Consider the following 21,649-nt stretch of genomic DNA (forward strand, 5'->3'; position numbering starts at 1 on the left):
AACTCCAAAGATCATCGAGTCCAACGCCCCTGCCAAAGCAGGTTCCCTAGGACAGGTCGTACAGGTAGGCATCCAGACGGGTCTTGAATATCTTGAATATCTCCAGAGAAGGAGACTCCACAACCCCCCTAGGTGGCAAGATGACTTCACAGCAGAGCGTCTTAATGCAGTATTCAAATTAAAGATTTTATAGCTGTTAAGAATTGGTCTGGGGGCTCTGTATTCGTCTATCAGCACTAAGAAAGTCAACAGATACAAAGGGTTCTCCTACAGGCATTCATGAAGTCAGTAAATGCCACAAGAAGGATATAGAAATGGGGAAGATGGATGATTGAGTTCTGCAAACTCCTACCACAGGATTTATTCACAGATTAGCTCGTCTCATACACATCTCTTTTGGTTTGTTTTTTTTTTACCCTACTTCAAAAGCCCAAGTAGTCCATTTCTAAGATACACACTCAAAGACAAACCTCTAAGTCTTTTTTTTTGTTTTGGTCTCGTATCGTCTGTTTTCCCTTAACTAGCAGTCCTGAGCTACAAGCCAAACGTTGCCTGCCCACACCAGTTAATGTTACCAGGCTATTGCATACTGTATACTGCATTGCAAATGGTTCTACATGTACTTTCTAAGACTTACTGATGATTCCAAACAGATTATTGTGGGGAGTATGAACAGGAACTTGTCAAAATATTTTTAAGTAAAACTTTTTCAAGATATGCCAGTTCATAAAAGCTAAGGTGTGTCATAGATATGTACAGATTAATAGTATATTTACTGCAAAGATCAAGGGATTCTGGCATTGAGTATCTTGTTAAATCTCATATTAACAATCTGACAATAAATGGTTCTATAGAATTTTATTTCTCACACATACATACAGCATAAAGGAATTGGTTTTATTCAGTAAACCCTGTGACACCATCCATGGCTACATCAAAAGGTGCAACTGAAACAAGATGACAGAGGAGGTCTACATCTCCCTAAAGCCTTAGTATAGTAACTCAGAACTGGAAGGACATCACAATTAAATATGATAGAGAACAATAATGGTCTAAAAGGCAGGATCGGGCTAAGTCCAAGCTACTCTCCTAAATTTAGCTGAATCAGATTCATAAACCAACATATTTTTAATGCAACTTTTAGCATGTGGCTCCAGTAACGAGTTTCAATTATTTGCATTTACAGTTGTATAGACAAAAAAGAAAGTACACTCAATGTTCTCTTAGTTTGTGAAATTAAGCATTTAAGTGCTAGCACTTTAACTGTGCTACTTTAATTTACAACACTGTGTATGTGGTGTTATGATATAAATAACTAAATTATATGCATACATGAATGCTAAAAACCCCCAGGTATTTCATCAGAATAAATTGTCTTATTTAGTCCTTCAATAAATGAGAGATAACGGTCCCTTTTCACAATAGACTGGCATTTTTCTGCTCCCAGGTACACAACGTAGCCACAGGTTTTCTGTATTTGTTTCCTTTCTTCAATACATTGGAGAAAGGGACAGCTGGTACCATTACTCTTATTAAACCATTAAAATGCCAGAACAAAAAGACCTTCTGTAGAAAACACAACATTATTTTCTCTAGTTTTGAATGGAAACAAATATTTTTTCAATTAAAATGCAATATATCCTAATTCATTGGAACAAAAAAATGACACGTGCTTCCGAGAAAAACAGGAGGAATGCAATACATAATCTAATACATCTTAATCCCTACATCCTCATAGCTACAAACTATTTGGAACTCGTTCTAAGTTCCAGCACTAATGGAAAAATCTCAATTCAAATAAATAAAAAATCAGTTATTAAATGCTTCAGGTTTTTACAGAAAACATCCTCCAAGTGTTCTTCTCTTTGTTCCAACAGTTCCTTAGCAGTCCATCCCACTACTCAAGATGACAACCACATGTGTAAAGAGACCAGCTTGGTGAAGCAAGGAACTCATGGTGGAGCTACAACACACAAAGGCTGTATGTATGAGGTGTAAGCAGGGACAAAGCATCCAAGGAGGAATTCAGAAACACCACATGGGTACGTAAGGGTTGCATCACCTTAAACAAAGTTCAATGGGAGGTAAGACTTGCACGGAATGTCAAGGGGAACACGAGCAGCTATTACTGCAGTGATAGTAATGAAAGGTCAAACAGGGAAAACACAAGCCTGTTGCTGAATTGGGCAGGTGATCTAGTGCCAGCAGATCCTTTGTTTCAGTCTTAAAAAACAAGGTTCCATAGGCATCTGGCATTTATCAAAGGGCTTCAAGAACTACCAGCACTAGCTGGGCTGAGGTAGGTATGAATTGAAAGATGTCAACCTATATAAATATATGGGAATCAGAGAAGCTACATCCTCAGATTCTGGGATAATAGGCCACTCTTCATCTCTGAGAAGTTCCTCAGTAACTACAGGAAAACAAATGTGGGAACTACAGGCCAGTCCATCACACTTAAGTTCTCAGGAAAGTTACGGAGTCTCTTGGAATGCACTTTTCTTGACATAGAGATGAGAAGAAGGTGACTGAGAAGAGTCAGCATGGATTTTCCAAGGGTAAATAATTCCCAAACAACCTAATTGCCTTCTATAATAACATTACTAGTTTTAATGATTAGAGGAAAGTAAGGGGTGTCATTTATCTTAAAGCTTTCAACACTGTCTCACTGTAGGTTAGGATGTTATGGTCTGTCTCACCAGCTGGGCAACCAAATGGGTAAATGGCTAGTTAGATGCCAAAGCCCAGAGAGCAAATGTTTAGTCCACCATGAAGCTGTTAACAAGTGGAATATCACAATGGTTGATCCTGAGACCTGACCTATTTAACACCTTAATGAATAACCAAGTGGAGTACCTTCTGTAAAGTTTGAAGATAAGACCAAGTTCAAGGAAATAGTTGATAAGCTATTCCAGAGATAAGACAGCATGCTCCCCAGAGTGACCTAAATAGGCTGGAGGTATGGGCCAAGAGTAACCTCATGACATTAAGTGTATAAATGCAAGGTCCTGCTCCTGGAAACGAAAAACCCCATGCAACAGCACATCCTGGTTTTAATTGCAGAAGAAAAAATCAGTCAGCCACCTTTAAATGACACAGTCAGCACCAAATTGTGAATGAAGTTTGCAAGCATAGTTGTTTAACTTGCATGCAGTCCAGGTCACTACGTAACAGTACTGAATGCACTTTTTTTTATACCTTTATACATTAATAACAGAGGTTTGTTTCCATGAAGAGATTACACAGTCCTTAGCCTACTTCTGGAAAAGGTTGTGGGTTTTTTTGCGCTTACCCCTTACCTTTGTATGCAATTACTGGGTGCTCAGCCCTGTGGCAATTGGTATCTTCTGTTGTTGGCTCCAGTATTCCTAATGCCCCAAGTCCAGCCAACAGCACCACAAGGAGACAGCTTCCTTTCATGGTGGTCATGCTGTCCTCCACAGTGGTCACTTCTTTTAACTGCCTCCTCTTCTTGTACTCATATGGGAAAAGCACCTGGAAAATTCACAGAAATTTACTCAAGTATAAGAGAAAACCACAGAAAAAACTAGACAATTTTGATTATTAAAACAAAACAACATCTCTTTCTGTCTAAATAGTATTTGAATCCTCAAAAGTATGGTATCAGCTGCTCCTCTCATTACTTCATAAAATTATCATCAGTTATAGAATCCTTTTAACACCCAGCAGTATTTAAAAAAAGTTATTCATTCCCCCTTTCTACTTGAAAGTATCATTTCGTGAGCTGTGTGAGAAAAATAAAGTTCTACAAATTTTTTTCTGTTTTTTAAAAACAGAAAATTTCTCTAAATAACATTCACTTGGATCCGCTGCCCCTCACTCTGCCTTCCTCACAAAGGAAAGAATGCTTTGATTCCTTCTGAGCATCAGGTAGGAAAGGAATTGTTCCTTCATGTTACTGACTGCTTTGACAAAACAGCCCTAGAGCATATATTTTTTTACTACCCTTAAAGTACATATAGCACAGCACAGGAAGCAGTAGGACAAGTGTGGTGATTCAGCCCCAAGCAGTGGCTGAGCACCACACACCGCTCACACACTCACAGAGGAGAACCAGGCAGAGAGGCCTGGGTTGGGATAAAGACAAAAGCACCATGAAAGTGGAACAAGAACAGCCAGTGGCAAATTTCACTTGCACCCAGTGATAACAGAGTACCTTACCAACCCAAAGATAACACTGTGTTGGTACAGCATGCTGTACCAACACAGGGACCAACCCAATGCCTAGCCCCACTCAAACTGCCCTGGAAACACCCAGGGGCATTCATCCTGGACCAGCCCCTTTTATGGGGGAGTGATGCCAGTGGTGTGGAAACAGACCGGCGCTGACTCAGCTCTCCTGGGCTGGCTGCCTGGGGAGGTTGACTCTGGCCTGGCCAGAACCAGGACAGGAAGATTCACCTCAATACTCGGCAATGTATTTCTGCTTTACAGGAGGGAGGGTCACTAGTTCTCACACTTGCTTAACCCATACCCATTTGCCAAGACTGATGACCAGGTTGTGTATTGCAGATCATCAAGTCCCCTTTCTGCTAAAATCTAGACATGAATCAATGATGTAATGGTTTTCACTCAGTGCCACAAATGAAGTTCCAAGTCCAGGGGTTTTTTGAAACATCCAATAGTCAGATGCTTAATTTCATGGTGCCAATATAATTTTAGATCCAATCCAATTCCTTTATCTTTATCAAAACAAATAGTCCAAGCAGTAACAACATTATTCTGTGACCCAAAAAACTTTTGTCACTAGCTGCTTTACTGAGCCAACTTGCTTTGCCGATAGCACACAGTTGTGAGACATCACTGCCTTTCAGGGGGAAGAGTGGAGATTTAAGACAACTCCATAATGGCAGAAATGTCATTCTGCTAATTAACAGAGCATTTCAAGAAAAAATAATCAGCTATATTGACTTCTAATACGTTTGATCTCACTGAACTGCAGTGTGCTATTTAATAAGGTGGAAAATTTCTATTTGTGTAAAATAAACATCCTCAACATACGAAACAAAGGGCTGTTAATTAAAAGATACTCCACAGCAAGAGTGTGTGTCAAAAGCTACAGTCAGAAGGCAGAATGTGTAGTAAACATTGCAGTTCAGCTTACAATGGCTTGTGCTACAGTAATATTAGCTCATACTACATCATTTTGCTGCCTATAGAAACCTTCTAGCTGAGAACTGGACACATCTAATACATTAATAAAAAGTAAAATACATAGATCAAAGATCTAATTCACTTATGTTTCAAAATAAACAAAGGGGGGAACCTTCTAATCAAATCCATATTCCTAATTTTTTAAGTAGTGTATATTCCAATATGAATCTCTCACTATAAATTGCTTGTTGCTCACAGCAGACGGTATCTGCTTATAGAAATTCTGTGCACTCACATATATAGGGACATAAAGTGCCTGCTCAATGTTTTGATAGTTCATTTTCTGGAAGGTTGACATTTCAAGCACTATGCACTACTCTTATCCAAAGTTAAACAGTTTATGTGTCTATACCATAGCTAAGGTCTCCAGGGAGACCTTACAGCAGCCTTCTAGTACCTGAAGGGGCCTACAGAAAAGATGGGTAGGGACTGGTTACATGGGCATGGAGTGATAGGACAAGCCGTAATGGCCTATTTATATTAAATATCAGGAACAAATTCTTCTCTATAACAATGGTGAGGAACGGGTTTCTCAGAGAAGCTGTGGATGTCCCCAAACTGTTCTATGATTCTATGATCTATACATTCAGCCTTCTCTGCCTCCTTGGCTGTAAATGAAGCTCCATGGTCTTTATGTAACCAGGCTCCTACGTCACAGTCAAAATTCAAAAAACAGCTCTACCCAGGACACAAAAAAAGAGAAACCCATTTCCCCCCAAAGAAATAAAAGAATCAATACTATTATCAAGATACTAAGTCTACATGGCTGATTTAGAATCTTATGGATGCTATGGCTTCTGTTAGAAAAAAAAGGATACTGACTTTCATGGGATTAATTGTAGTAAATAAGGACAGAGATATAAATTTTTACAGGTCTGCTATCTTGTATCCTGCAGGGATCGAGAGATTTTCTCCACACCTATCCCATTTGTACAACTCAGTAACAGAAAAAAAGATTCCTTCATAACAAAACCTTTCCTCAGCATCTAAATTCAAACAGCATCCTCTGGAAAAACAGACTACTTACATGCCATAGTTGGTGTTTCATATAGTTGTTTACATGTACAATCATGCTGTGGAGAAATTTTCTCCTACCTAGCTGAACTTCTCTTACCGCATGTATCTCACATGGTAAAAACAGAGGCAGGGAACACTCCTTTCTCTCAACCACAGCACCCAAATAAAAGGTTAGACTTAGAAGGAAAGACAAAGGAGGACATGAATGCACTTCTGATAATATATCTCAGAGAAAAACAGTAACAGTTTCAGTTTCTCTGTACCTTGACCTCTACCTGTTTAAACACATTGTGCTACTTGATTAATTTAAATGTATAATTTTAGATGTGTAATTTTAACTGTATTAAATACATTGTAGGGCACTGCAAATATAGACTCTTTGGGATATAGACTCTTCAGGAAGCATAGGCAAACAAGGAGAGGTGGTGGAGTGGCCTTGTATGTCAGGGAGTGTTATGAATGCCTAGAACATAACGAGGGTGACAGTAGGGTTGAGTATTTATGCATAAGAATCAAGGCAAGGGCCAACAAGGCAGATATCATGGTGGGAGTCTGTTACAGGTCTCCCAATCAGGATGTGGAGGCAGACAACACATCCTATGAACAGCTTGGAGAAGTCTCACTATCCACTTCATTACACTAGGGCATGCACAGGAGAAGGAAAAAGCAGTTTGGAGACTTAACCTACCACGGTGCTAGACTAAAAAACCCAAACAACCAACCATGCCCAAAAACAAATCCCAACAAAAAAACGCAACCAAAAATGCACACACCCTTAACCAAAAAACAAAATACACACCTTTAACATGTACCCACAGCATGAGCAGTTAAACAGACACCTTAGAAAAGCCTTCAAACCCAAAATCTTCCAAACATATCCATAATAGTGACATTGACTGTATTTTTAACTATTGCTATACATTTGGGAAACAGCACATTGACATATATTTATATAGCTTTTAATAGCACAGATCTTTATGTCTGTCAAATTGCATTTTACAGGTCTGTAAAACAATCTGAGGATGCAAAAAAAAAAAAAAAAAAGCAGAACTATAAAATGTCCTGTAATTAAAGTCCTATAATTAAAATGAAATAATCAAAATGTCAATATTTCTAGATCAGTTAAAATACACCATGTTAGAAGTATAATTTACCTCTGAATTATAAACTACACACTTCTTGTGGTTTTTGTATGGCTGGGTTCTGGTGGAGGAGGGGGGCTGCAGGGGGTATTCTGCAAGAAGCAGCCAGAAGCTCTCTGCAGGCCCCGCAGAGCAAACACCCACCAGTTCAAGGCCAGAGTCATTGCTGACCAAGGCTGAGCCCATCAGCGATGGTCACAGCGCTTCTGGGAGTCACATTTAGGAGAAAAAAAACTGTAAGCAGATGCTTTTTGCCACCAGAGAAGGGAGTGAGAAGATGTAAGAAACTCTGCAGACACCAAGGCCAGTGAAGAGGAGGAGGAGGCGCCTCAGGTGCAGGAGAGAAAGATGCCCCTGCAGCCTGTGGAGAAACCCATGTTGGAGCAGGTTGTCTCCCTGCAGCCCATAGAAGATACTGGGAAGCAGAGATCCCACCTGCAGCCCATCGAGAGACCCCACACTTGAGCAAGTGGAGACATATAGAAGAGGCTGTGACCTGCATTGCAGCAAGCTCTTGGCAGGACCTACTGCCCGTGGAAAGCGAGAGAGAGGGGGAGAGAGAAAGAGAGGGGACCAGACTGGTGCAGGTTTGCTGAGGGGACTTGTGACCCTGTGGAGGACCAGGCTGGAGCCATCTGGGCCTCAGAGACTGAGAGACATTCTATGATTTATGACTGCACCCCATAGAAGTCACCCACACTGGGGCAGTTTGTGAAGAGCTAAAGAAGCCTCGTGGGAAAGGACTCACGGTGGAGAAGTTCACGCAGGACTGTGTCCCATGGGTGGGATCCCACGATGGAGCAGGGGAAGAGTGGGAGGAATGCCCTCCCTCCCCCGCCCCACCCCCAGCTAAGAAGGACCTGATTGAAACCACCATCCCTGTCTCCCCCTGTGGCACCTGGGAGGGAAGGAAGGGAGAGAAAAAAGGGAGAGAAATCATGAATAAAGTTCACAAAGAAGGAGGGGGGGGGGGTGTGTGGTGTTTTAGGATTTGGGTTTAATTCTCATTATACTGCTCTGGTTTCTCTCTGTGTGTTGTGTAATCGATTAGATGTTTTAGGCTTTTTTTTAATCCCATGTTGAGTCTGTTTTGCCCATGATGCTAATTGCAGAATGATCTTTCCCTGTCCTTATCTCAACTCCTAAGCCTCTCAATAGATATTTTCTCCCCTCTCCAACTGAAAAGGGGAGTGATAGAACAGCTTTGTGGGCATCTGGCCTCCAGCCAGGGTCAAACCACCACAACTGTCTTTTGTTTGATTAAAATAAGCTGCTGTATAGAGAATTGCCACAGTTAACTGCAGCTGTCCAGCAGTAAAGAAGCTTTCAAATAATTATCTTTGCTGATTCTGTGTCAAGTTTAACTGCACTTTCAGTGAATGATGAAGTGAACTTATGACAGTATGAGTATACAAACAGCTCAGTTTGGCATGGTTAAAAGAAGTCAGTTCCAGGACTGGTTCTGGGTACATGCATCCACAAGCAGGTCTGGAGTTTCTTTATATGCACACCAGCATCAGCTCTCACAGACACTGTTCATGTAATCTGCTGTGGGAGACTCATTCCACTTTCCCTGAGGGCTTCACTCCACTTCTTTTGCAAAACAGTAAAAGTTTGATAAAAATTTACTCATGCTAACTAACTGCTCCAGAAAACATGCACAAGCATGAACCTGAAATAAAAGTACTTGGCAAATGAAAGACACTATATATCATATAAGTCCTTTTGAACAGAATTGAGTCCAAAGAAAAATGCTGTCCCATATTGCTACTGAACACACTTTAAAATAGTCATAATTATTTAAACTATGTTCATGTCAATTTTATTAAAAATACCTAGTCAATCTACTCTACAGCTAGTTGCACCTTTTTACAGTTTATTAAAGGAACGGTACATTTGCAGCAAGTGATGAGCAGGCAGGGAGAACTGATGTTTCCTCTTTAGCAAAACAAAAGCCCACGATACTGTGTGTTGCTAGTACGCATATGGACAAATCAGGAAAGAGGTATCAGCAGTCATATGGTCATAAAACTAACACCTGAACACGCCCAGGATGTAGTTCAGTGCCTTTCTCTGTAATGGCTTTTGGGTTTTTTTTTAAACCAAGCAACTCAAATTCATACAAATAATTTGAGAGGAAGATTGCTAGAGAAAGGAGTATGTAAAAAAGGCCTGTCATCACACCTATCATAAAACCTAGCTAAATTCTCAACCAATGCGTACACTCCAAATTCCCAGTCCTGGCAATACCACTGGTGGCAAGCCCTGGAGGCAACAGGGGGCATCAAGAGGGCTGCATCAGTCTAAAATAACTATGCTCCCCTCTCCTCTGGTGAAAAATGTGAATGTTGTGTATCAAAGGCATTCATATTTCACTTTTTACAGACATTTACTGATTTTTTTTTTTCCCAGTCACCCCTCTCCTAATAATATATAGACACAAGGCAAATGAATATCAAAACTCATTTAAATCTTGTTTCAAAAAAAAACCCTGTTGTTTTTACTATAGTGATTAATCCTGTTCCCCTGTCAAAAGCAGAAATAAAAGCTATACCTCTTTATAATATAATTACTTTGAAATACATCCCTTATTCAGTATAGCTTTAGCAAAACAATTTGTATATCACTCAGATACACAATTAGATTAGAGCAATAGCTCAAAGACCACCTCATTAAATATCAAGATGAGACTGGAGGCTATAGCGCCTCTTCAGTGAAATAATCCAGCCGAATACTATCGTGTTTCATCATTGGACCCAGCAATGAAGACTGTTTGCTATGCAACAGAGTAGCATATTCTAATTTGTCTTCTCATAAAGTGGGAGTCAGCTTCAATTAACAAACTGATTACCAAGTTCCTTCAAGTATTTTTTTTTTTTTTTTAATATTTCTGCAGTGGCTTGAATTTTAAGATCTGCAAGAGGCAGTCACCCATCAGCTGTCATTGACTAATGCAGTCAAAAATCAATTCTTAAATTCACAGTGACGTTCTGCCAAAAGCCTGCTAATATCTGTAGCTGATAGTGACACCCCGTAAAAGAAGAATCTGTCATCAAGGCTAGTTCCCCAGTGCTGTTCAAAGTACTGTGATACTTGCAATTTCCACAAAGGAAGCACTGCTTCAAGAACAGTGGCCACAGTGAAGCAGGAAGCTTGTAATAATGCCTCAGATCTCACATTATGACAGTGTCTACCTCATCTGTGGGGCATGGTACCAAGGGACCACAGCCTCCTTGAGCAAGCATCAGCCAACCCAGAAGGTCCAAGCAGAAGAGCAACACAAGCAGTTTAGAGGTAAGAATAAAGGTAGTCACGTCATCACAGCCTACACCCAAGGTCCAGCATAATCTCAGCTTTTCTTTTTAAAATCCCTCTTTTTGTTAGCTACCCCTTAAGCTCCTCAGCCTTTTTGGTATGCTCCCAAGCACCAAATGCCCACATCTTGATTCTTTCACATGTAGTAGGGCGTCCACTGAACTGTCAATCTCAGCCTGGTCATGAGAAGTCAGTCTGAGACAGCAGAAGGAGGGATTCTCCTCCTCAGACAGACTATAAAGCCAACAGTTTTTTCTTTACAAAATAACTGTAATGGAAAAATAGAATAATGCTGTTTGAAAATAAAGGATCTGAAAAGTGGATAAAGTTGGAATGAAAACCAGAGATGGCTCAGTAGCCAAAGGCAAGACATGAAGCGAGACAGAATGAGCCAGGAGAGGGCAGAAGTGTTGGTTAATGCAGAGAGAAAGGAAATGGAGAACTGTAACAATTCAAGGAATCACACAGTAAGTGGACAGTCCTCACCACAGGATTTTAAGAAAATGGGGTAACTTCAAAAGGGGATTGGGAAGATCATCAGAAAAAGGATGCATTGATGGTTATGAAATACCTGACACTCCCATTTTGCAGTGTGAAGCTCAGAAATTTCCTAAACCTGATACTGCAACAATATTCAGGAAGAATTCCATGATCTGCTTGCTAGGGTCTTTCCCTCTTCCCTGAGACACGTGCTGTTTGCTCCTGACAGAGACCAGGTGCTGGGATGGATGCACCTCTGATGGATGCACAGCCAGTGGTCCCATGTTCTCCAAAGATCTGAGCTCTGCTTGCACTGCACAACAATGGTAGGATGTATTTAACTGACTTGTATTGCCATACAGGGCACACAAGTCTGTATTTACATGGTATATACATAAACCTCATGAAAAGTGAACATACGTATCTGATGGTAAAACAAGGAAAATCCATTGCACAGCTTTTTGCAAAGCACATATGGTACACAGTACGACTTGCAACCACAAAGACAAACCTCTTACAGAATAGCCAGTCCACAGTATTTTTTCGTTAATATTCCCTCATCCACACAGTAGGAAACCCTACAGGTTGAAAAGATCCTTGTCTCTTGGTTGTAGCAGCAAAGACCTCAATTTCAACAGGATCATTAAGTGGACTCCCTTAAAAAACTCACAAAACATAAATTACATTGCAGAAGTTTCTTTCAGTTTATTCGGCAATGCTGCTAGTGGCCCTTAGAAATGTGGTTTCCAAATATCCCTGGCACATTCCTGAGAGATAAAATATAATACATAAAGCTGTAGTCAATTTTTAAAGCAACGTGTACTTTCAGAGACCTAGTGATTTTACATGAAGGAAGATGCTATACTAAGTATTTCTACACCTCAGTGAATGAAAATTATTTGTGAAAAATCTTACCGACCCATGAAATCTGAATATGATAAAAACATCCAAGTCTACCCCATTGAACAAGGATTAATAAGAAAAACAATGACCAAGCAATTACAATACTTTTAAAGCTTATTTTCATCATATTTATTAATAAATGCAGTCCCAGTTTATGGCATTGTTTTAAACCACATAATTATGCTGATTTCACATATCCAACAACATATTTTTCTAGAAGAGGAAAAAAAAATATGTTTCAATCTAGTAGGAACTACCACAGTAATGACATTTCTTGAACAGCCTTGAAACTCTTCTTCCCCAGCTTTACTGTTAACCCATTTCTTGTAGTCTTCTGCTAAAATAGCCTTTATGCTCCCTGTATAAAAAGTCTTTATGCTCCACAGAAAAAGTGAAATTTGAAATTTCACCACTGGGAATTAGGAATCTATATGGGACCAGACTCACAACTACAAGTAAAGCTGTGACTATTAATTTGCATTCAACAAGGTCCTGAAACTTCACTGTATATGAAAAAAAATGGTACTCAAAAGACAAAAGCTTATGCTTTGAAAGCTGGTGACGTATCTTGACTTCTACCATGGCCTCTACCCAAATTCAGACATGAGGCAGGATGGAAGAAGGAGGAGACGCTCTAGCTTAGTATGCTTTGTCATCGCTTTCTTCTCCTGTCACATTATTATAAACTGTCTTGTACTGGGAATTATATTAAAAGTAACAAAAAAGGCAGGTTAAAAAACATGACTTCATTGAACAAAAGGCCGTAATTCAGGATTGGGAGGAGATCCATGCAACAGAGCAGCAGAAGACGATGGACTGGGATAACCTCAGGAAAAAATTTATCTCGGAAGAGTGAAGTTTTATTGGCTGAGGGGGGGGAATAAAGATGATGAATGTGAGTTAGATGAAAAATTTGTGTAAAATCTTGAAGAAGTACGAAGTAGTTTTGAATGGAAGCAGGTAAATAAGAGGTGATATAAAAGTAATGCAAGTTCAGCTGTTGATTGTGTATAAATTGGGAAGTGGCAACACAGAGACTGGAGTCATAGATGTTGAATAATTAAGAGACACCATCACAGATCATCACTGTAGCCATCTGCACATCCTTTTTTATATTTGTAAATTGTAGAGGAAAGCATGCCAAAATTCATACATGGATGTAAGAGAAACCAGAAGGAAGTAATAGAGCAACTTCAAATAGCTGGTGTTTAAAAAAATTTATTTTCAACAGAAAAGAGTTCTCTACTATTTTATATGTCACTGTACAGAAGGACTTGATAGTACTTGGGATTTAGCTTTTATAAGGACTTCATATAATACACTTCTAAATGTGAGCCGCCAATCTAAAGGATAAAATTGTACTGCTAAAACAAAGCTATTAGTAGATATTCTGCACATTAATGCTAGGCAAACTTCCAAAATAAAGTCACTACTTTAAGTAGTGACTACTTAAAAGAACTGCTGGATGAGTTCCAGAATGTCATGAAATGACTACTGTGACAGCCTGCTTCAGTTAAATAGAACAGGCACGTTTATCCTTCTTGAGGCAGGTTCAGTTCTTTGGTGCAGTTTCAAGGGGCAGTGGTTATTTAACACATTTCAGCAAATGCAAAGCAGTTACAGCTTTGAAAACCAAAACACAGTGGAGGAGAACACACTTTTCTATGTCAGATCCCCTGACCTCCGTGCCCCCATTTACAAATGCATTTCAGACTCCCACCTCCTCTCAAGACATAACTGTTGACCAGCTTTTTATTTGTTTCTTCCCATTAATGACCAACTCAGGCTCTCTTTTACTGCACCAGCTTAAGCGACAGCAAGGTTTAACAGGCTGAAATGAAGGAAAAGGAGACGTGAGGCAACTCAGAGCTCCAATCCTACATCACCCCTGTGGAACATTTCTGCTCCCCACCTATTACTTTATATGCAGCTTTTCTATCAGGGTAAGCATTCAAAACACATGCTATCCCCACCAAGCTTCTGGATTCCTCCTTCACTTCTTGGATAAGCAATGAAGAGAGTATCCTACAGAGAACACTAGGTGGACTGAAACATTCAGTGTCTCTGTACTGATTATGCAGAATGCCTAGGGTAACTCAGCTACTATATCACTTTCCTTGTTAAACACAAAAGATGGTGATGTAGATTTTTTTATATTTTAGCAACAAGTTTTCACACACACTTACAAAGATTTAATAGACAAGAGAATGCACTCTTCAATGGTCCTAGTAGTCCCATGATTAACCCTCCATGATTATCAAAAGCTTAATACGAGCCAGCAATGTGCACTTGTAGACCAGAAAGCCAATCACATCTTGGTCTGCATCAAAAAAAACAGTATAACCAGCAGGTTGAGGGAGGTGATTCTCCCCCTCTATTCCACTCTCATGACACCACATCTGGAGCACTGCATCCAGCTCTGGGGTCCCCAGTACAGGAAGGACATGGAGCTGTTGGAGTGAGTCCAGAGGAGGGCCATGAAAGGTGATCAGATCCAATCTACCAGAGTCTTCAAAACAGAAGGCAAAGTTCAAAATTAATACAATGCTTACATATAAAAGCCCATGTACTTACATACAAAGGTTTCACACATATGAGGAACATTTCTACATGTCTGAACTTCCTGTCAATGCCAACTTGCTTATTTTTTGCTAACTCCTAGGACATAGCATGACAGAAAAAAAGAAAAGATATAACATCATTCTAAAGTGAATAAATCATAGTTGTATATTCTTCCTCCAACATCATTGTTAGAAATTTAAGTTCTATTTTTAAGTCTGTTTAAAACTTGACACAACAGAAATCATACACTATCTGGTGGAATGCACCCAATGAAGCTGTCAAACAGCAAATAAGGAGATGTCAAATAACCTAAGGTTAAATGAGGAATGGCTCTTGACATATTTGTTTCAATACACAAAAGCCCCTTGTGGCTTTCCTTCAGAGCATACATCGTGCCGTTCTGTGCATTTGTTTCTCAAAAAAAAATAATCTATATATACTCTATTTTCCTGATTCTGAAATACCCTCTTAAGAAGTTATTTTAACTTACTTACATTTCCATGTTTTATTTAGTTGTTAATAGCTATACTGTTTTGAATGATTTCCTGTTAAGAGCTTTCAGGGAAAAAATAAAAATCTATTTCATAAGGTTATTTCACAAACTAACAATGTTGTGAAAATCCAATTTGTTGGGTGACATCTTTCCCAATGGCTTCTCAGTGGCTGACAGCTTCCATCAGTCAAAGACTAAATGACATGAAGTGTCACTGATGTCTCCATCATATCCAAAATCACTTTAGACTTCTGTAGCATTGTAGCCGTCATTTTTCATTTATCACTTTGGAATCTTATAGGCATACAGTATATTTGGAATCTTACAAGTATATAGTATATATGCACAGACTGTATACATTGAAACATATCTTAGACTCCTCCTTTTGGGCAATCTACAATTCAGAGACCAAATGTGTCAATGTCACCTTGAGCTCATAAATAGAAACATGTAGGATGATTACATCTTCCCTTAGATTTTTCTAAAAATAAAAGCACTGTTTCAGCTTTCTTAGGCATTTTTGCTTGCATAAAAAATTCCTAGTACCCCCATTCTAACTATGCTTTTATTTCCTAAAATCTCTACCCCTTCTGCTCTTCCACAATCCCTTAGCAGTTATATTTCTTCTCCTTTATCTACAACTCTCTGCTTTGATGTCATTTGCATATTACCACAAAAAGACATGCTGTTAAATCTACTTCCAGAATAACAGTCCAAGCATAAAGTTGTAGAGAGAATAACAAGAAAAACGGCCACTAAAAAAAACCCAAAACCACAAACCATGAAACCCTTGTAAATGGCTTCTGTCAATGGCACAAGTTAAAACACAAGTACAGTAACATGTCTTACAAATAAAAGTCCAACTAAAGCCTGCCCTTTGGCTGCAGGTCCAGTGTTGAAAAATTATTAGCTCAGAGCAGAAAAGTGTCAGTATACATAGCAGTGTTGCAATGAGTTACAAGTATCATAGGTATGAGAAGGGTTTATGGAATGAAACTGTTGGAATTCAAAATAGAAAGCTCAGAATGAAACTATATATATATATATATATATATATATAACTATAGACAAACGCATCTCTCCTACATGGGAAAGACAATGCAGAGTTCATAGTTTTTTGCTTTTTAAAGACACAAACCTATATTTATACTTTAATAATCACATTATGTAGAAAAATACTAAAAGCACACACTGAAACATGATGATCTTATTGTGCAGTCTTGCAAAACTCTGTAAATAATAAATAACTGAAGCAAAAGTCATCTTGGCAGGTTAATCATGAGTCATATTGCCACAACAGACTGTGCTCCAGCTAGGCTGTGCTATCTAGTCCATGGATAAATGGGGATTGCAATTTCCAGGGCTGACTTGCATATTTTCCAGCACTGGATTCCACCATATTTTATAAAGATGCAACTTCAAGCAGAGTGAAAAATAATAGAAACTGTTCGCAATGGTGTTGCAGAAAGAAATTCCAGAGTAAACAGATTAGAGACACTACTATTATGTATATACTGCAAGTACAAAAATCCATGCCATGTGGGAAAAACAAATGGAAAAAATAAAACAAACCAGAAAACCATGCCTGGATCAACAGAGACAAATCAATAGGTTTCAAAACAGTGCCCTTTTCTACAAATTCTTCTGACATTTTCAATGACAAGACAAGAGAAAGCATGATACTGCAGGCAATTGAGAGATACCTGGAATACTTAAAGGTGTCACCATCTCTGTTGCAAAAAGTGTGTCCTGGGGGAGGGCAGTTGTGTTGGTGTCAGTAAATTGAACCTCATTCCTAACTAGATTTGTATGGGGGGGGGGGGGAAGGGGGGGAGTGGGGAGAGATTAAGATTATAAATCAAAGACCATTTAGTTTCTCACCAGGTGTTAAAACCCTGCTTCTAGATGCCATTAATCTCAGAGATTTAACAACAGGGTTTAATGGGAAGAGTCTCATTCTCTGTAGCAAGAAACATTAGACACAATGACCTCATCCATCCCTCTCTGATCCTCCTTCACCTCATATGCAGAGTCAAATACAGCACAATTCATCACTTCAGTACAAAGCTGTTTGCAGCTCAGTGGTCCACAGTTAAGTTACATACCAGACACGGAGATCTGAAAGAGAATGAAGCTCCTTCATTCCACTCTGAAACTGCTCCTTTGAAGCAATGCAGGCTCCTTTTAACAGGTAACAGCTACCACTACCACTACTACTACTACTGAGCCTTTCATTGTTATGCTTCATTTGTTAAAATTTCCCAAGCCTGGCACAAAGGGAAACCTCCCACCACCACACACAGAGTGCCACAAGGAAGACACCAGAAGAGTTAGACGGGCCACAAAGAAGGACTCTCCTTCACAGATGGTCAAGCTCAAAGAATTAGGAGGGTAGGGAAATGGCTGACCTAAGCAATATTTTTAATTGGCAGTGACCTATGTTATAATCCTCTTCCTTCTTCCCTTTTGACTGCTCTTGTTCTACAATTCCCCTCCATTTATCTAAAGCTACAACCTTCCTGCAAGAAAAACAGTCTTTCCTCAGGACTCTATATCACAATTTGAAATATTTGTGTCCACTTTATCTTTGCAAGTTTTGGCCATGTTACTTAGCAATCCTTCAAATCTCCCTTTCAGCTTCTTTAGTCTTGTTTTTGCTACTGTTTAGCAAAATTCATTTTTACCAAGAGCTACTATCCTCTCTAGTCTAATGAAGAAGGCTTTGCCATTTAATCTTGCTTATCTCTCTTCCCAAAGTCTACTGTCTCTACACCAAAATGGGTGTCACTAGGACTTACATAGTAAGAAAAGGTAATTCCTCACTCTCTGACAAGCAGTACAGACTGTACAGGGAATGAAAGAAAATAAAGAAAATAAAAGTGAGGATTTTGGACTAAGAACTGAACTTTCAATGAAAAAGCATGCACACATTAAGACAAATTTAACTGTAATTCATCAAGTGCCAAAATGAGATAAAGAGCATTTATCTTACAATGAGGGAAAAATCTGAGCTCAGTGCGAGACCGCAAATTACGCAATAGCTTAATATTTTCAAATATGGTTTTATCAACAGAGTTCTCTTGTGGGACTGCGCCCTGCAAACTTACTACTTATAAAATAGCACATAGGAACCACCACAATGGGCCATGCTGGAGATTTAGCCCAAATGTAGGAACTCAGCTTACTCTGACTAAAGATCCAGCCTGACCCACTACCCTGTCTCAAGGAGCAGCCAAGAGCAGATGTCTGAAGGAACCATGAAAACTGGAGCAGTCATACAGATACATTCTCTACCACTCTCCCCAAAACACTTACCATACAGCTTTCTACAATTTTCAGCTCAGTAACCTCCTTCTTTAGAGGTAGTAACTTTGTTGCCTCCTTTTGCTTTTCCTCCCCCTTTTTTTCCTGCCTCCATTTCCAACTTAGTTCAGCAGTTCTTTATACCCGTGCAGCACACAAGGCATCCCATGAAACTGCCCTCTTACTGATTCACCTGAACTCTCTTCGAATACAAAAATAAGGTGGCATTGACTATTCATTTCCCATCCACACACCTCACAGCTCTTATGAGTTTATAGACCTCTAGCATTAGTATCTGGCCTTTATTTCTTTTCCTGCCTGGAAACTCATTTGGCTGGATGTTCTTGCATGGATGCTGCTCCATGGATGCTTTCTGCACCCTGCTGATTTTCTTTATTCTGGTTGTCCTACTCTGAACCTTTTCAGTTCTACTCCACTTGTTCTAAGATAAGGACACCAGGAGAGTACACCATATTTAAGGCACAGACACACCACAGATTTTTAGTGACCTAATGATATTTTGATCTTTCTCCTTTCAGAGCATCTCCCGATACAAATTTGCTTTTGTACTGTTACTAAAGTATGGAGGTGTTTATTTTCATTAAATTACTGCTTCTAGTCCCAAAATCTCAGGTGAGCTGAAAATATTTTATCGTTATTTACTCTGAATTTCATCCACTACATTAAAGGCCGCTTAGTTTTATAAGGTTGTTTTGCAGCTTTTCAGTCTGCCCCTTTTCTTTTACCTTCTTTCTGCCCTGAATAAATAACTCAGTTTGAGAATCTGACCTTGTCACCATACTTCTATTTCAAGTCACTTATGAATATGAAGGTCCCCCTGGCACCTCTCTGTGGAAATCCTCTGGGGATTTCCAACACATTTTTCTCCTCCTTTCTGTTTTTTTCTTACCATTTAACCAATTATTTAAGCAGTAGGCAGTCCTCCCCCTTAACCTGTGCCTATTTAGTTCCTTTAAAAGTTTTCTGAGAGGACTTTGAATACAAAATGCGCCTTTAAAAATTTAAACAGAACAATACATTATAAGATTTCTTTCATCTGCATGCTGGTTACCTCCTTCAAATGACAACAGCAGTTTAGCAAGGCTTAACTTTGAATCATGAAAATGCTGGCTGGAAGAGATCTCTGGGAGTCATCCAGTCTGACCAACCACTAAAGGCCACAGTAGATCAGGTCACCTCTAGCACAGTTCAACTAAGACTCAAAAGCCTCCCACAGGAGAGATGTACTCTCCCCACCACCACCCCCCTCCTAGTAAAAACGATTTTCCCACAATACTCAATCAGAACATTTCAATCTGAAGTCTATATGTTAACTCACTGCTAAATAATTTGCCACTACTAAGAACGTTGTCTCAGTCTTCTTTGTAAGCACCCTTCAAGTGGTAGAAGGCTAATATTAGTCTGTTTCTAAATCTCCTCTTCAGCAGGCTCCCCTTCACAGAAATCAATTCTTTCTCAGTATCTCCATTGTATTTATCCAATGTCTTTCTAAAATAGTTGCTAATCAAATTTTCCATTAATCTAGTCAATTTAAACGAGAGGTGTACTGATTTCTAGGCTTCTGATTCCACATGAATGCTCTCTAAAACATAGCATCAAATTAGACATCTGCAAGTTCTCCAGTGCTGATACACTTTCAGACAAGATGCTGCACACCACAGTCTTTGGCTGGTCTATTTCACTTTTCTGTTCCTTAAAAAACTTGGGTAAGCTACGTCTGGACATGTTAAATTGGGAACATGCAATTTGTTCCACAGTCTCTCCTACAAATGCTTCCAGCTGAGAAAGGCAATCTCATAAGCCTCCCATAAGAAGCGTCTCAAAATGAGAACCACCCCACACTTTTCAGTGCTGAGCACATACACACAAGAATTATTTAGTTTTCTCCGCGGCTTTATCTCAGATCATTAATTTCATAATGTCATTATGTGTAGACCCCACAGACTCTTCAACTGTCTTCCTGATCCTAGTGTGGTTGAAAAAAACATTTATTAATTCTATGTTTGGCGTAATCAGGGCATTTTTTGGTCCTATTTCCTTCTTTGAATCCAGCAACAGCTTTTTTTAAGATGCCCTCTTGCTTTTAATAGTCTCCTCTGCCTTGTCATTTAGCTACACAGGCTTCCTTTTCCTAAGACTTTTTTAGACTGATGGTAAGGATTTGTGTGGAGCCTCCAAAGCAGCATCCTGAAATAGTGTCTCTGCCACCTACAAACATGTTACTCTTAGAGCTGCCCTTTCAGTTTTTCTTTAAACAAACATCCCCATTTTTACATAGCTTCCCTTTTTGAAGCTGAGCATAATTTAAGGGAGGGAAGAAGAAAGGAGAGTTGCAGGTTGTTTTCCTTACTTTCCTCCCATTCCATTTCCTTTGCTTTGGGAGAAGCGAAAGGCGGAGTATCTGTTATGGTCTACAAACCCATCTCAGAAGTCTTTTTCCAGACTTACAATTTTTCCATGACATTACCATCTACCCATTGAACAAAATAGAGTCTGTTACCTACCTTTTAGTCACCATCCCTCTGTAATCATCTACTGCCTCTGTTCAGCGTTTGTGAAGAGCATAACTCAGTGGGGTCCTGGGTCTACCTTGTAGGCTCCTAGGAGATAAGGAAACATAAAAGAGAAATAATAGATATTGAAGAGACAGCTCATGAGCAATTCTCAGGCATTTATAGCAGTCATAAATTAGAAATGTAAGGCACTGAACTACACAGTGTGAACAAGAACCAAACAGAAAGAGGATGAAAAAAATTTCTTTAAAATAATGGGCAGCTTGGGATGAGAATCAAGAGGAATACTTGCAACAGAACTACCAAAATCCATGGGACATATTAATTTCAGAGAAATCCTCGCTGTAAAAGTCTCCCTTCATGCCCCAACCACAATTAAAATTAAACATGCCTAAAATGTGGACAGAAACCTGGACCCCAGTGAAATCCAGGAAAAAAATTCAGGTGGGAAAAACTTCAGGATTCTTTCATCTTTCCATAAAACTGAAAGTTCAAAAGAAAAAAAATTCAGTTGCTGTCTAATGTCTCAAAACAATAAAAAAGACATTTTCAAGAAAATGAGGTTCATCATTAAGAGCACTTCACAGTTTAACCCATTTTGTAGGAATGACAAAGACAATATGAGCATTAAAAAATCATCCTGCTTTTTTCATTATTGAAACAAAAAGGTACTGCTAATCAATCAAGTGCTATCTCCACTTGAAACAGCAAGATAGGAATTCACA

The 21,649-nt window shown here is 39.3% G+C and overlaps 1 protein-coding gene across 1 annotated transcript in view; it reads right to left on the reverse strand.

Annotated features, from left to right (window-relative positions):
* The window catches only part of SEMA5A (semaphorin 5A), a gene marked incomplete at both ends in the record, with an annotated part of 337,833 nt that overhangs the window by 229,220 nt on the left and 86,964 nt on the right, over positions 1–21,649 (reverse strand). The window contains 1 exon segment of the mRNA XM_084260169.1: positions 3,300–3,495. Within this exon segment, the coding sequence (XP_084116295.1) occupies positions 3,300–3,495 (196 nt within the window).

Source organism: Gallinula chloropus, assembly GCF_964237585.1.
Source record: "Gallinula chloropus genome assembly, chromosome: 2".
In the NCBI taxonomy this organism is placed as follows: domain Eukaryota; kingdom Metazoa; phylum Chordata; class Aves; order Gruiformes; family Rallidae; genus Gallinula; species Gallinula chloropus.